The sequence below is a fragment of the Anomalospiza imberbis genome, chromosome 1 (assembly GCF_031753505.1).
Source record: "Anomalospiza imberbis isolate Cuckoo-Finch-1a 21T00152 chromosome 1, ASM3175350v1, whole genome shotgun sequence".
Classification (NCBI taxonomy): Eukaryota; Metazoa; Chordata; class Aves; order Passeriformes; family Viduidae; genus Anomalospiza; species Anomalospiza imberbis.
The window spans coordinates 66,662,670-66,678,201 of record NC_089681.1 but is presented as its reverse complement, the minus strand read 5'-3'; the positions used below and the strand labels follow the sequence as shown (position 1 = coordinate 66,678,201).

The 15,532-nt window shown below is 36.7% G+C and overlaps 1 protein-coding gene across 3 annotated transcripts in view; it reads right to left on the bottom strand.

Annotated features, from left to right (window-relative positions):
* GALNT1 (polypeptide N-acetylgalactosaminyltransferase 1) overlaps positions 1-15,532 on the bottom strand; it is an 86,897-nt gene that overhangs the window by 25,498 nt on the left and 45,867 nt on the right. For all 3 annotated transcript variants that reach the window (XM_068195631.1, XM_068195612.1, XM_068195622.1), the window contains one exon: positions 11,079-11,253. In XM_068195631.1, the coding sequence (XP_068051732.1) occupies positions 11,079-11,253 (175 nt within the window). The remainder of the gene's footprint in view (positions 1-11,078; positions 11,254-15,532) is intronic.

The window sequence follows — 15,532 nt, the reverse complement described above, 5'->3', positions numbered from 1 at the left end:
GTATGAAATTCATTGATGCAGACAAGACAAATGAAAGGGTTGACAGTATGAGACCTGTTTTTTAATTTTCCTTTTACCTGCCCTTCTATATATACACCTTTTAGCTATATCTGTACAAATTGCTATGAATACATACAAATAAGACCTCTTGTTTTGAATTTTGAAAACCCTGGTACCTCCTTCTGCCCCAGGAATATATTGCTGCAGAACATAAGACAAATAAAATAGAACACTTGATGCCCATGATTAAACATTAGCCTTCTAAGGAAGCCTCATGCTTTATTCTATTAACAAACATTTAAATTAAGAATTCTTTTGTCTTTCATTTGAAAACAAATTACCCCAGAAAGGAGTACTATAGAATTTAAAATAAAGCATTAGCTTCAACCAAGTTATGCAACATTAGAAGCAAAATAAAACCATGAGGGGTATGACACACAGGCTATGAATTAAGGACAATTTGAATTTTAATGAGCTACTAATACATTATGTTCCTTTTGTTGGATCATGCCTCAAACTGTTTTAAAATTGAGTGCATAACATTAGGAAGGCATACCATCTCCAGTAATTTAATGAAGACTCCAAACAACAGCTGAGAACGTCTACTCCTTCTGGAATGCATCATCCTTTCCTTAATCTACAGCATTCACTGTAGATTATGCAAACTCTCAGCTAATGTGACTCTATATATTATTTAGACTGTGGAAACTCCCCAAAAACATAATATATTTCAAATACAAACAGAGACTTGTGTCCTAAAGACACAGAAGAAAACCAGGCCAGATTGTTAAAATACAGAGTAATGATATTTGTCTTCCCAAGTCACTGTTACAGGTGATGGAGCCCTGCTTTCCTGGAGATGGCTGAACAGCTGCCTGCCCATGGGCAGTGGTGCATGAATTCCTTGCATGTGTGGCTTTTGCTTTCCTGATTAAACTGAATATTTCAACCCATAAGTTTTTGTCACTTCTACCCTTCTGATTCTCTCCCTCAGCCCACTGTGAGCAAGTGGCAAGTGGCTGCATGGGCCTTAGTTGACAGCTGGGGTCAAACCACAACAGAAATAGAGAGGAAAATTACATAGGAAATAGAATTAAAATTATGAAGGATTTTTAATGCCTCATCAAAATCAGATGTGAGAAAAAATATTTACGTTTAGTATCTAGGCTTTTTAAAGCTGTTTTACAAACACATGACTATAAAGACATGACTCTGCTCTGACCTTTGTAAGATGCTCACATTACTCTTCACAGAATTTCATCTTTTTGCAATCTTGCATCATATATTCAGAATATTGAGTACTGCATTCTGGTCTGGGGCCTTCAACATAAGAAGGACATGCACTTGTTGAAGCAAGTCCAGAGGAAAGTCACAAAGATGTCCAAGGGCACCTCTCCTATGCAGACAGGCTGAGAGAGCTGGGGTTGTTCAGCCTGGAGAAGAGAAGGCTCTGGAGAGACCTTATAGCACCTTTCAGGACCTAAAGGGGGTATACATGAACTGGAGAGGGACTTCTTACAAGAGTCTGTAATGACATGACAAGGCAGAATGGCTTTAAGCTGAAATAGGGTCAGTTTAAATTAGATAATAGGAATAAATCCTTTATTGTGAGGCTGATGAGACACTGGAACAGGTTGCCCAGGTTGTGGATGACCCTGGGAAGTGTTCACAGCCAGGCTGGATGGGACTTTCAGCAACCAGGTCTAGAAGAAAGTGTCCCTGTCCACAGCAGAGGGGTTGGAACTAGGTGATCTTTAAGGTTCCTTCCAACCCAAACCAAATCATTTCATCATTCTGTGATTCTCTGATTCCATGAGAATAGTTTGGCCCAGTTCATTATAACTACATAGTTCACATCTCCCCAAGAACACAGGGCAGTGTTAGAAGCCGGAATACTTTATAACTTGAATACAAATTTAATGGACTAAAAGCAAAGAAAGGTGGACAGATCCTAGCATTTATCTGTAACACTGCTAAAGAAGAACAATAACAGCAAAATAAGCACATGTTGTTGTACCTGACAACCTGTAGCCAGAATCCAAAGTTTTAAGTCCATTACAAAAGCTTTTTAAATGAAAGGCTAAAAGCTACTATGAGTTTTGTTTTGCTTGTCCATTATTGCGACTCTTTGTGAAGGTATAAGTTGAATCTTTCATAGAAGGTCTGCAGGTTTTACATGGGAAGATGTTCAGAAAAAAAAAACCTGAGAGAATTTTATTCAACAGACTAGGTATAATCACTTGAAAACTACCTGATGCTACTTCAAATGCATCTGAAGAGCCTCTGAGTAAACTACTTTCCTACATTCTCTTTCAACCCAGAGTACAAACAGTCCACAGGAGACATTACAAAAATAACCAGAAGAGACAACAAGTAAGGCAATTATGTCCAAATAAAATTAAGCCATTAAATCTCAGAGCTTAATTGTTGCTTCAGCACAAACTTGCAGGCAAAGAAGACAACTTTTCATTTTGCACTTTCTACAACATCACAACCATACACACTCAGTCCTTCTTCACATCTAAGAGAACTCTCTTCTCTCGTACCAGTGAGGGAATAAGGGAACAAATGTACTTTGCCACTGCAAGGGCAGAAGAAATCTACCAGATGATCCTACAAGATGCTTCAATTGAATTCATCAGAAGGTGAAATTCTTCTGATACCCATCTGATCTCCTCAGAGTCTAATTCAAAGATAAAAAAGCTACCCACTCTGGCCACAGCCAGGCATGCAGAGACTCAAGAAACTTGGGACAACAGCTGTGCTGTCCTCATGCTGCCTCTCTCTGTTTATTGTTGGGTCTTTGACAAACATTCCAAATATAACATTAGAAAAACCCTGCAACTGTGCAGCCATCTTATTACAGAATAGCACTTGGCATTTTATCAATATTATAAAATTGCATTCATGGATCAATTCACTTAGAAATTATTCCTGAAACCCAAGATTGAGTGCTACATATGTAATGTTGGCAAATCTTGAAAGACATATTTACAATGTTAGTAGTGATCTCTGCACACCCTTCAAAGACATACTAAATCATTTCTGGAAGTGAAAAACAAGGATTTACTATTTGGATAGCTCTTAAATACCTTTTCATAGACTAAAAAAATCACATCCCAAACAAAGCTACAAGCAGGGAAGAGGTCATGTAGGAAATCAGTTATACACTACCATAATGCTCATGCAGTGAGACACAATGAGGAAAACCTCATTCACTGAGGCAAAATATGAAATAAATTTTAGGTCATTTTCTAGAAAGATGAGGGCATAATTATAGTCTGCATTAGAAATAAATGCTAAATTTCTAAAGTACTACAGGGCAGGTTTCTACCCCTTCTGATGCTGCCAACATGTTGCTCTCTGCAGAGGAGAAATGAGAGAACAAGATACACATTGGAACTTGTTTTTTAATATGGATTGTTCAAAACAAGGCCACTGATACCTACCTAATCATGAAAATTAACAGAGTCAGACACTACCTGAGCTATGATTTGCTCTACTTGTTTCCACTTCTATTCCCATATTCCACCAGCCTTTCAAAGGAACAAGCCATGAGCAATAATTTACAATGGCTCAAAAACATTAACAGCAGTAAAACTTGTATGCAATCCTTGTTTTCTAGCCCAGTGCACACAGCCCAGAGCATTCTGATAAAGGACAGAGATGGAACACAAGTAAAAGTGTCTCCTGTGCACTAAGCAGCTCAGTTGGGAAATCCCATTGGAGCTCAGATTGGTGCTCGTACGTGCAGTATGATAACACAGTGCCAATGCACTTTTGAAAGCTGAACTAGCAACAGATTGGGGAAGGAAGGGAAGCTCGTTTAGTCATCTTACAAATTTAATACAATCTTTCATCGTGGATACTACAAACAACAGTTATAAATAAAAACTGCAGTTATAAATAAACTGCATCTCAGGACTTAAATTTGACAATGACACATAGGAATAATCCAAGTCTTGCTGAAAATCAGGTTAGAGCTGAAGTATTGACAAAATACTACACAGCACAGCCTCTGTAATAAATTTGTTTAATATTACTGATGTAGTATAAACAACTCACATTTCAGTATTAAAATACATTGAGAGTCTCTGGAAAGTAAGCATCAGTATCCTTTGACTTGAAAACACACATTTATTTTCCTTTGAGGTTATAAAAGTTAATTCCAGATCGATAGAAAACAAAATCAGAAAATCTGAACTCCCCTCATGAAACCTCAGGTTTAATTACTGATATCTGATGAATATCACTGCAGCACTATAAAATGTCAGTATTCCATTGCTTACCTGTTCATATGCTTTAAGTTATAGCCTGCAATAAAGTTAATGTTACAGAGCTGAAGCACAGCTATGCCCAACAAGAAACATCCTCTCTACTTAAATTCAGGTGAAAACAAATTTTGAAATAAGACCCAGAGTCACCCTGAGACTGACCTACATTTCCATCAAGGGAGAACGCCCTGTAGCAGGGTGTCAGAGAAAATGTCAAAACACTACATCAAGAACCACCAGGCCTCAAGTCACGCTGTGTTTTTCTGGTAAACACCGACTTAGTCTTTCCTGGATCACAGAATCACAGAATGTGCTGAGCTGGAAGGGACCCACAAAGATCATTGAGTATAAGCAGTAGCCTCATAATATCATTTAAGAGGGGGTGCTAATGAATCTGCTTTTTACATAAATTTTAAGAACACTCCAAGCTCCTAAACTGAAGACAATCAAGCTGGATAAAGATCTGATTTTCATATAGAAGTAATACAGTTAAAAGGACTAAAAGCAATTCTTCTGAGAGATATGGGATCACTAGCTGTTGTAACATGCCAAACCACATTTCACTACTTAGATTTTGCATACCACCACAGCTTTAACTTGCAACTGAACAAAGAGAAAGCACTGCAGATAATGTAGCAACAAAACTTCACCCTACCCTGAATCTGGTTCTTCCAAGCAAATCAGAACAATTCATTTTAGGAAGAGAATTCTTTTCTATAATTCAGAATTCTTTTCTGTAATTCATATCACAACTTCAATTATTCTTTCTGAACAGGTGCCTTGGATGCAGGCAAATCCCTTATCCTTATTTAAACATTTCAATGCAGCCTGCTTAATATCTGCCTTCAATAGTATTACATAATTTACCTGACATCAAGAGTTTGAAATTTTCCTTTCTTCTGATCTCAAAGATTTGGATATAAGAAAGGTCGCATTATCTCATGAGTCAAGTAGAAATCTTCTTAAACCCTGAAAACAAAATCCAAAATGGTTCTTAAAACCATTGTGGTTACAGAATTCAAGCAGAACTTCACAAAAATAATAGTAGCTGCAATTGACTATTTTCCTTATCCTGAAAGCGATCACAGAAAAGCATCTCTTGACAGAAGTAAAACCAATTCTGTCCTCAGAGTCTGAAATTGAACCTAGATCTCTAGACCAATTATTTTCCATACCTGACCTAACAATCTGAATAAATATCAGGATATGGTAGCTCATCCAAAATAGATGAGCATGAATAAGAAGATTGCAATATATATATATGTGTGTATATATATATATATATATATATATATGTGTGTGTGTGTATAGTGTAACCCCTTCCCACCGCCAAAAAAAAAAAAGAAAAGAGTTCACAGGAAGTAAGCTGATTTTTAATGCTATTTTTTCCCCTCTAAGCTTTCTCTAGGGAAAAGGTTTATAGAGAATTTCTTTCAGCTAACTCACTAAATCAATGTGAACAAGAACAATTCCAAACATTGATTCTGCAACAGGCCAGTAGAAGCTATAGGCACCACAAAAGCCAGATGAAAAAACATTCCTGCTTGAAAGAACAGTAAAGTCTCCAATACCTCACAGGTTTTCTGACTTCCATGACATTGCTGAAAGTTACATTGCTGGTGATGAGGTCAGCAGATTTCTTTACAGTTGCCAGGTTAATTAACAGTCTGGATTTCTAGCTTGAGTCAAAAGCTCCTGAGTCTTCCACCACTTATGTTGAAAACTTTGCTCTTTTATTATTGTTTTTAGATTACTATGACCTGAGCTAAATGATTACCCAAAGTTCACAAAGTATATCACAACTTATGGAGCTATTTAAATCCCCATGGCCTTATGGGGATTTTAATGCTCAGGTTCTAGAAGAAAGCTTTTCTCCCCACCACTTTCCGCATAATCCAGTGCAACTGTGGGCTGCTGCCAAAAGCAATAAACCCACCTTTTGCCATTACAGTTTAGTCTCATACCCTTCTTTCCACCAGATCTGGTAGTCACATGGCTGCTGTGTGTGTTGCTTCAGTTTGCTGAATCAACAAACGATACTTTTTTTCTACTTTTTGGTGTCCATCCAGTCAGTGAACATCCAGGCCACACAACCATCAGGTTAGTATCAACAGAAGTGATGAAAAAACTTCTTTCATCTGCAGTCCACATTTATACCAAATTATATGCAGTATAAATCTACCCCTTAGCTATTATTTTAAATTAAATAACTAAGTAGAGAGCACACTTTCACAAGCCACATATATAAGCAAATCCCTTGAGTGCTGTCTTTTAAAAAACCCATGAAATATCACACTTGAGTCCCAAGACGACACTCTTGCATGTGTGCCTTCATTTGTTTTACTATGAATAGTTCTACTCAAGCTATTTTCCTCACATTGAGATTGTGTTAATTTTATGGATGTGTTATATTTTGATTCAACTATAGTATCCTAAAGTATAGAACAAATAAATTTGCTTTGAGAAGATATAATTCTGAGTTCCAGTATGTACTCACATGCATACATCATACTTAAAATCAACATTACATTTTTAAAGCACAGATATGAAAACCAGATTGTGGTAACTGAAAATAATTATATTTTATCATCTAATTAACAGTGCTGAAATCTAAATTCTGTTATTTCTAACCAAAGATATGACAGAATCAGTCAAAATTACTATTTTACTAGATTTACTCAGAAAGAAGACCAGCATAATTGCCATAAACTCCATGACATACATGTAATATAGAATAATGGCTTTTAACTTGGAAAATTGTCTACTTCCTCCCAATTGTGGAAGTAAGCTTGGCAGCAAGAACTAAGCAGGGTAGTTTGATCCAGAAAAACACCCTTCAATAATAACAATCTGACAACATTAATGTGCAGGTTAAACACAAAGATCTCAGAGATATGAACCTTTCCTTTTTCCATGAAGTGGCTGAAGTTGTAATTTCTATGGATTTAAACACAGTTGACTCAAAATATGTAGGGTCATCTGGCTGAAAACTCTCATTACACCTTCACATGATTTATAGCACTCAAAATACCAGCACACCTACCTTCCTGAGTACAGACAGTTTGAGAAAATGATAGTTAAAAAATCCCAGACTCTATGCAGAACTAACTGAGATATAATAAGATGCCTGATACCCTTAATTCTGGCAAAATTATACCAACTGGAAAAAAGGAAAAGGAAGATCTTTTATGCCAAATTGTATAGAACCTGTAGCCTTGGAAAAAGGTTTGTTGAGGGATCAGCAAAGAGCATGGATACTCCTGCTTGCTACAGGTCTGCCTGGGGAAGCCCATCACCATTCCAAGAAATATCAACCTGCAATATGACACCCTGCTAGCACTGCATCACAAGCTCCAGTGGGGACCAGAGCCCACATGAACACAAAATCATTCTGTAGCACCTATGCCTTCATTGCTTGAAGCCTAGATTGCCTGTGCCTGAAAAAAAAAAAGTGTTTTAAGCAGCTCTTTTCAAGTGAAAAAAAGGCTCAGAATTTGTTTTAAATTCTCACAACAGAGAAAAAAATGTCTACTTAAAAGTTTTATATATTCCATAAATTGTTAACTAATGAGCTCAGGCTGGAAAGCTCAGCCTTAGAACACAATACTCATTCTTCATTTTGCAAAGCAGTTTCTGAAATCACCTCCAATGGCACTGAGAGCCAAACCCAGCCATACAACACGTGCAAATTTCATGCCTTCAACCCCTCTACTTTCCAGGCTGAACACCAATCTAAGGCACACAGGCACAGCTGAACATGTACTTTACTCACTAGTGCCTATTTTATTCATTGCCTCCTTCATCTTCAGCAAAATCAAGGCAAGACTCCAGCGTTCCTGATCATCCATCTTTTACTCTTTGCTGTCATGTCAAGCCCACAGCTGCATATTTTCCTGGCAACTGTGAATCAACTCCCACTTTGATGATTGATTCACAGGCTAGAATAAGACATGCTTGCAAGAATAATTCTATTAACAACTTAAAATCAATCTGGTATGCACAGCTGCTTCTTCTCCTGCAACAGCTTTCCTCCAGAGGTTGTAGCCTTGTCCATCATATTAGTTTGTTATACTAACATGTCCCAGTCCAGATTCAGGGAAGTATCCAGGCTAAAAAAAATTTCTTCTGGTTTAGCTTTTTCTGTTGAGTAAATCACACTCAGCTGGGACAAAGAGAAGTAGAGCAATGTTCCCGCTTACAGACACAAAGTCACCAGCAATTTAGGCACGTATCAATGCTTTTATAGGTGTCTGTGTGCATCAGTAATTTTGTGCCAAAATAATAAAAATATATATAAACCTAAAAATACAACTGGGGCACACTTGGCAGAACAGAGATGCCAGCTTCTGTAGATGTCTTGTGCTGAGGAGTTCCCTTAGCTGGAGAAGTGCCTAGAAGTTATTAAAGAAGATCACATTTCTGTTCTTCTAGTAAGGGAACACAAAATTTCTTGGCCAAAACAGAATCAGGGTGTACAGAGTGGATCATCTGCAGAGATTAACCTATGATCACTCCAGGACCAACACACTTGTTTTTGCACAGGTGATAGGGGTTTGGCAGAACTAGAAATTAATTGAAGGATGGAGCAGTCTACTTCAAAAACTCCTCTCCAGCTGACACGTCATGCCATTCCCATTAAATACATGTGGCAAATTGGTCCTGGCACTTTTAATTCCACCAGCTTTCCAATGATTAACCGCTAGGCAAAACCTCTGCAGGCTTCTGTACTTCAGAAAAACTGACATGCTGGAGAATTAGAGGACTTGAAATAATCTCTTCTTCCCGCCACACCACATTAAAGGAAGCAACCCACAAAACTTGTGAAGAACATAATTACATGGTTGAACAGCTAAGCGTGCCTTTGAACATATCCTGCTTTTTCAAAATCTTGATTGAAAGTGCTACTGGCAGCTGTGCTGTAGGCATATAAGTGTGGTAAGGAATGATTAAAAATTACCCATTCCCCTTCTCCACAAACTATTTCCATATTACCAGGGACATAGATAGAACAAATTTTAACAGAAGTAACACTAACGCAGCACAGAGTGTTTCTGACTTTGTAGTATTTTGACTAATCAGATAAATAGTTTCATCAGACATACACACAACACCAGAGTACATTCATAGTGTTCACAATTCTGAACATGGTTACAGTGTTCTTGAAGAGTAATACTGATCTGCACATACAGATTAAGACACCCTCGCATTGTAAACATAGTATTGTTCTCAAATTTGCCAAAGAAATGTTAACATTCTCCATGACTTCTTAATTATCATGACCTTATAAAGCACACTTTGAAAAGACAACAAATGGAAGAGATTTTTGGGAAGTGTTTTTCTCTCAAAAACGACTAAAAATGCATACACACATAAATGTTAAAATTTTGGCAGGAATTTACAAGAACAGAAAAATCCAACTCTCTCCTGAGACTACACCTAAAATTTTATACAAAGATTCCACTTTCACACACCAAGTATAGTGAGAGCATTGTATCCAGAAAAAATGGAAAAGAGAAGCAAATGCAACATTACAAAACTTATAGAACATGTCTCACTGTGAAACACAGTAACTGTGGAGTTGTGAAAGACAAAAATTTCTATTTAGCTAAACTGGATTTTGAAATAGCAATTTCAAGTGCCTGCAAACTTGAGTGATGCCTAAGTAATAATTTTTTAATAGTTTATAACAATTTCTTTTTCCATTTTTGTCTAATTCAAAGTCTAGACCTCTCAAAGGTCATGATTAAGTCAACTTTTTAGAGCCTCAAATGTACATTTCATATTTGAAAATTGATTAAAACCTACATTATTTGTGAAATCATATTTTGAAAAATATGCCTCCATTATTAAGAACACCAGCAATGCGTCAAGAACACCAGCCCTACCAGGAACTCACAGAATCACTTTCATCACAACAGATGAAACACAGATCATTACAAACCAGTTCTTTATCACTCATTAAAAATGAAAAGCAGAAAGAGCTTCATCTCACTCTGCTAATATTATCTTCTGAGGTAGGAGATGAAAACAAATTTGTTCAGGAGCTAGGCCTTGTATATACAGCAGCAAAGCAGAGCTTCTAAAGAAATTATTCTTGCAAGATAAATGTAGATAATGAGGAAAATTTTGTTTCCTAAGTTTTATTCAATCTGAATGCCTCTTTCATAAAGATGAGGGTTGAGGTGGGGGGAGTCATCATCTATCCTGTCATAGTCCCAGAAGAGTAAAGCAATCTTATTTTTTGTTAAAACAAGTTAACAATTTTCTTTTTAATTACTTATGATTCAAATAGCTCTGAAAGGATCAATATTCCAGAGGCAAGATCAAAACCAAACCAGATGGATATTAGAAAACATTATAATGAAATCTAAATGAAGCTTTGCACATTTCATTAGGTAAGAAAATTTTTGAAGTATTTCTCTCATCACCCAATCGCTTTTATTTTATATAATGCAGAATTTTCGTCTGCCTCATTACAATACATGAATTTTTCAAACAAGTGATTTTTTTCCTGAAATGCCGATGCTTAAGTTAACTTTCCTTCAGCCAAATTAATTTCTATTCCATGAACACGCTTCATACTTATAATCAAAGTTAAATACAATGAAGAAAAATGATTTCTGCTGGTCCATCTTATATACAGATATTTTTTCTATTTTACTAATAAGTATCTTATATACAGGAAATTCTCCAACTATTTGCTGGAACGGTAATATCTTAGGGACCTGTACTGTTGTTTTGGATTGGTCTTTGCACATTCTTCATTTAAAGGAGTACATTTTTAACACAACATAAAGTACTTACCCTTCTAACCTGACATCAGGTAAAGATCTGTTGAGTGCAATCATTTCACTTGCCATTAAATTAAACTGATTTATTTTAAACATTTCTTTCATTTTCTCTTGCTCCTCTTTTGGAATGACCACAGGCTTCCCCATCTCTCCAGGTCCTTCATGTGGTTTTTGTATGGGTTCTGGAACTTCAAAAAAATAAAATGTTACCAACTCCTTTTAAGCTTGTTTTGTTTGTTTATACATTAATTTACACTGTAGGAGTGCTCACATTTAGGACAGTCCTAAACCCACCAGGTTTTGAAAGTGAAAACCAATCTTCACATTTGGGAGTTTAACAGAAATATTTAAGTGTTTCTCTTACACACCACGATTCATGTAAAAAACCAATAAGGATTTATTTCTATCCACCATTACATCATAATTGACTTTATAAACTTCCTGTAAAGAAAAATTCAACTTTTCCAGGAAAGCCTGCATGCGCAAAAAAAAATCTGGGATATAAATGAGGGGAGACCTCATTGCAGTCTGCAACTTCTTCACGAGGGGAAGAGGAGGGGCAGACACTGATGTCTTCTGTGTGGTGACAGTGATAGGACCCAAGGGAATGGCCTGAAGCTGAGTTTGGGGAGGTTTAGACTGGATATTAGAAAAGGTTTTCTACCCAGAGGGTGTTTGGGCACTGGAACAGGCTCCCCAGGAAAATAGCCACAGCACCAGCCTGACAGAGTTCAAGAAGTCTTTGAACAACACTGGCAAGCACATGGTGGGACTCTTGGGGAATCCTATACAGGGCCAGGAGGTGGACTCACTTACCCTGATGGGGCCCTTCCAACTCAGCTTATTCTGTGACACTGTGATAAATGATGTTCCAGAACAGTAAAGGTTCGATTAAAGTGTAGCTTTACATTTATTTCCACATTTTTATTTTGTCAGAATGACATTGGCAGCAACAGTTTAGAAACAATTTCTCTTGTTTGTGCTAATGTTATTTTTATGCAACAAAATTATATTTTGAAGGCTAATATTAGTAACAGAACATTATCAAACTAGTAACACTACACATCTTAAACTAAAAGAAATTTAAATATCAAATATCTGATCAAACTGAAGAGGAAGAATGGGAGAACAGGAATTCAGACTCTTGAATTATTTAGGGTTTTAAACCAAATATGTAAAAAAATCAGAACAATTTTTACAAAGTTACACTTCTCTTTACAAGTACCATTCACTTTTCTCCTGAACAGAAATGCTCAATTACTGAATTTGAACTATATTACTGCTTTACAAATTCAGCAAGAGTTTTAATTTAAAAAATAGCAATTTAAGATCTAAACAGAGGAACAGTAAGTATTTTAAAATAAAGACACCAAATCCCCAAGAAACAAGCCTAGCTTCCAATTATCTTTAATTTGCATCTAGGATAGCACAGTGTAATTAAACCTTAGGCAGAGAGTAAACAGCCACTTAAAGAATAAAAAGAAAATAAAAAAAAAAAGGCCTGAGCCTTCCATCCTTGCTGAAGCACTAAGACTTAATTATATATTACCAATACATGAGGCTTTTTGCTGGTCTGCATTTAGTGCCAACTGGTAACAAGCACAACGTGCTCCTTGAGAAACTTTCATTTTCAAGTACCTGAAGCGATTGCACTAGCTGCATTCACACATGAGCATTTAGCACAGAAAAACCTCCCATGCCAGGGTATTTTCTTTTAACCAAACTCTCCTTGATGGCCTGTTGAGCTATAAAACCCTAGAAGTTGCCAGCCAGCCATTCATCCACTGAAAATCGATGGAGTAAGTGTGTTTGAGCAAATCCTGAACAGATGGGCTGAGGTGCTCGTTCCAGCCATGGGCTAAGCTGAGCAAGCAGTTTGCTTTGCGTCTTTGCCTCTTCAGAAGGTATGGTTGGAACCTGCATCAGAACTTGCTGACTTGCAAGTGCATAACCTTTTAAATTAGAATTTTTGCCTTCCAGGGGGTAATTAATTTAAAATTATGATATACAATAAAGTAATTATTTGGGCTTAATTTTATACATTCAGCGTGGTATTATTATCTGGGCTATCACAGCAATTTTTCCTAAGCGTATAGCAATGAGTACATAGGTTCACTTAGACAGAAAATGATTTAACAATGGGTGTTCCACATACCTAAAACAATTAGAAAACCCTATCAGATATAGTTGTATGCAGCATGTTTTTCAGAGTACTGAAGAGTATCTTACCCTACCTAATGACCTATTTAGAAGAAAAAAATAATTTCCTGTTTCATTTACACTTCCAGTTCTTTCTTAAATTTCACTAAACCAGTCAAACTGAATAGTTAAATCAGCCAAAAGCTCATCTCTCACATTTGCAGATCCTCCTGTTAAGATGAGAGTTTAGCACATCAGCCGCTTGGATACTGGTGTACAAATTCCACAAATTCATCAGTGGAATTTTTAAATTTCATTAGTAAATACATACTGCTTGATTACACATTTTACCTCAGTACCTCATTCTCCTTGCAGAAAATTCCAGCAACAACTAACTAGATTCAGATATTTTGTGCAACTCACTAAACGCAGAGAGTCAAGCTGAGGCACAGGCAGGGCAAAGACTTTCCAAGAAAAGTTAACCATCAGATGTTCTTTCAAATTTCTGAGAACCATCTTCTCTTGGGTTTTTTTATGGTTATCTGTTTCCCCACAGAAGCACGTAGGTTTCACACAAACAATAAGCAACAATGTTCTCCCAAAATTACTAATAAATGCATTGTTAAGAATTCAAACCACAGTCCTCTTTTGTCAGTTAAATACAGAAAAAAATTCCATTGAAGGACTCCATGTACTTGGTGGTATTCTTCTAACAAATAGAAGTTAAATTTATAGCTATAGGTTTCAAAACTAAATGAATGACTGAATCACCACCTGATTAAATAAGAAATCTAGTAATGTATTTCCAGATATTTCTTATTTGTATCAGTAAGCCATTAGTTTCAAAGAAGGCTTGATCTCTTCCAGATCTTCATTAAAAAATCAGGAACTCTTTATGTCTGTGGACTACAATTTTCTTTTTACCAGGCAATATGCCTGATGAAAACCAGATAATTCCAAATCTAAGACTATCTAAAGCCAGGAAAAAGAAGTGGATTCTTCTGGTGAGATGCCTTTAGAGCCCATGTAAACTGACCAATGCAAAGTCCAGTCACCTTTGGAGGCATCCCCATAATTACAAGAAGCTGTTTGGACGGGTAAAACTTCAGAGCAGTTCTGCCTCTTACATACACCTCAACCTTAACAGAACAAGACTGATTTATGACAAATGGTTCACATTTTCAATAATTAAATCTTGAAATTGCTCACTTTTCTTCTTAGGATTTTTTCATGCAGATGAGGTTATTCAGAACCAAGACACAATTTAGAGATTCCATCTTTACCAGAGCTCAAAATTCAGAATGCAAGGTCTTGATTAGCCATTGACAAAAATGGCTGGGTCCTAGTTTAACTTTGTCATTGCTCCAGGAAAGGAGTGTAAATAGCAAGGAACTGAGATTACATGACTCTTGCAATTCACCACTCCTAATTCTAAAAGATTATCCAGTGCCCCTAATCATTACACAAGGGGAATGTACCTTGAGGTAGAAAAAAACAAAAGGAAAGAGGATGACTCTGAAAGTTTATTTAGAAACCACATCAAGTGCCAAAGCTGGAAGGTTTTTTTTTTTCAATCAGACCTTTAGGAAGCCTATAACTGGGGGTAAGGAATGACTCATTTCATCTTCATTTAAGTCAAGACCTGAGGGATGACATACAGGGCTCTTAGAGAGCTGCACAAAAAAAAAAAAATCTTTATTATTAGTAAAATCACAGTACTACCTAGGTATATTTTGTTTACAAGAATGGTCCCTTAATGGTCCCTAAGCTGTTAGAGAACATCTTGAACCCTCTCTTTAAGTCTGGAACTTGTTTACATTTATTAAATAAGCTCTATTCCAGGCTGTGCAGTCTAAATTGTAATGCCAATCTCAATAGGAAAACAATAATGCTCAAGTAACTTTCCTATGAATTTTAGATTTGGGAAATAAACCATAACATGGATGATGCTAACTTACTACGGTTAAGTGATTTTCTTTCCAATTCATAGCAATATTTAAACTTACAGCAACAGCCATAGACAACAATTAATTACTGTTTGTAAATTTTGCTGATTAATCACCAGGAATTACAAAAAGGGAGCCACCACCCAGAAGATGTGGCAATAGCAAGAACATGTGTGGTGTTTTGATGTGCACCATCCACATCAGAGGAGGTGAGCCAACCTCAGAGAGAGCACTGGGAGAGAGCTTCCCCCAGTTTTTCCCAACCCCTCTGGTCATGGCAGGGAGAAGAAAGAGGAACAATATCAGTCAGCACAAACACAGGCTTCTCACAGCTCATGGACTGTTGCTGGAAACAACGCTGCTGGGCGTTCTGATCCCAGCT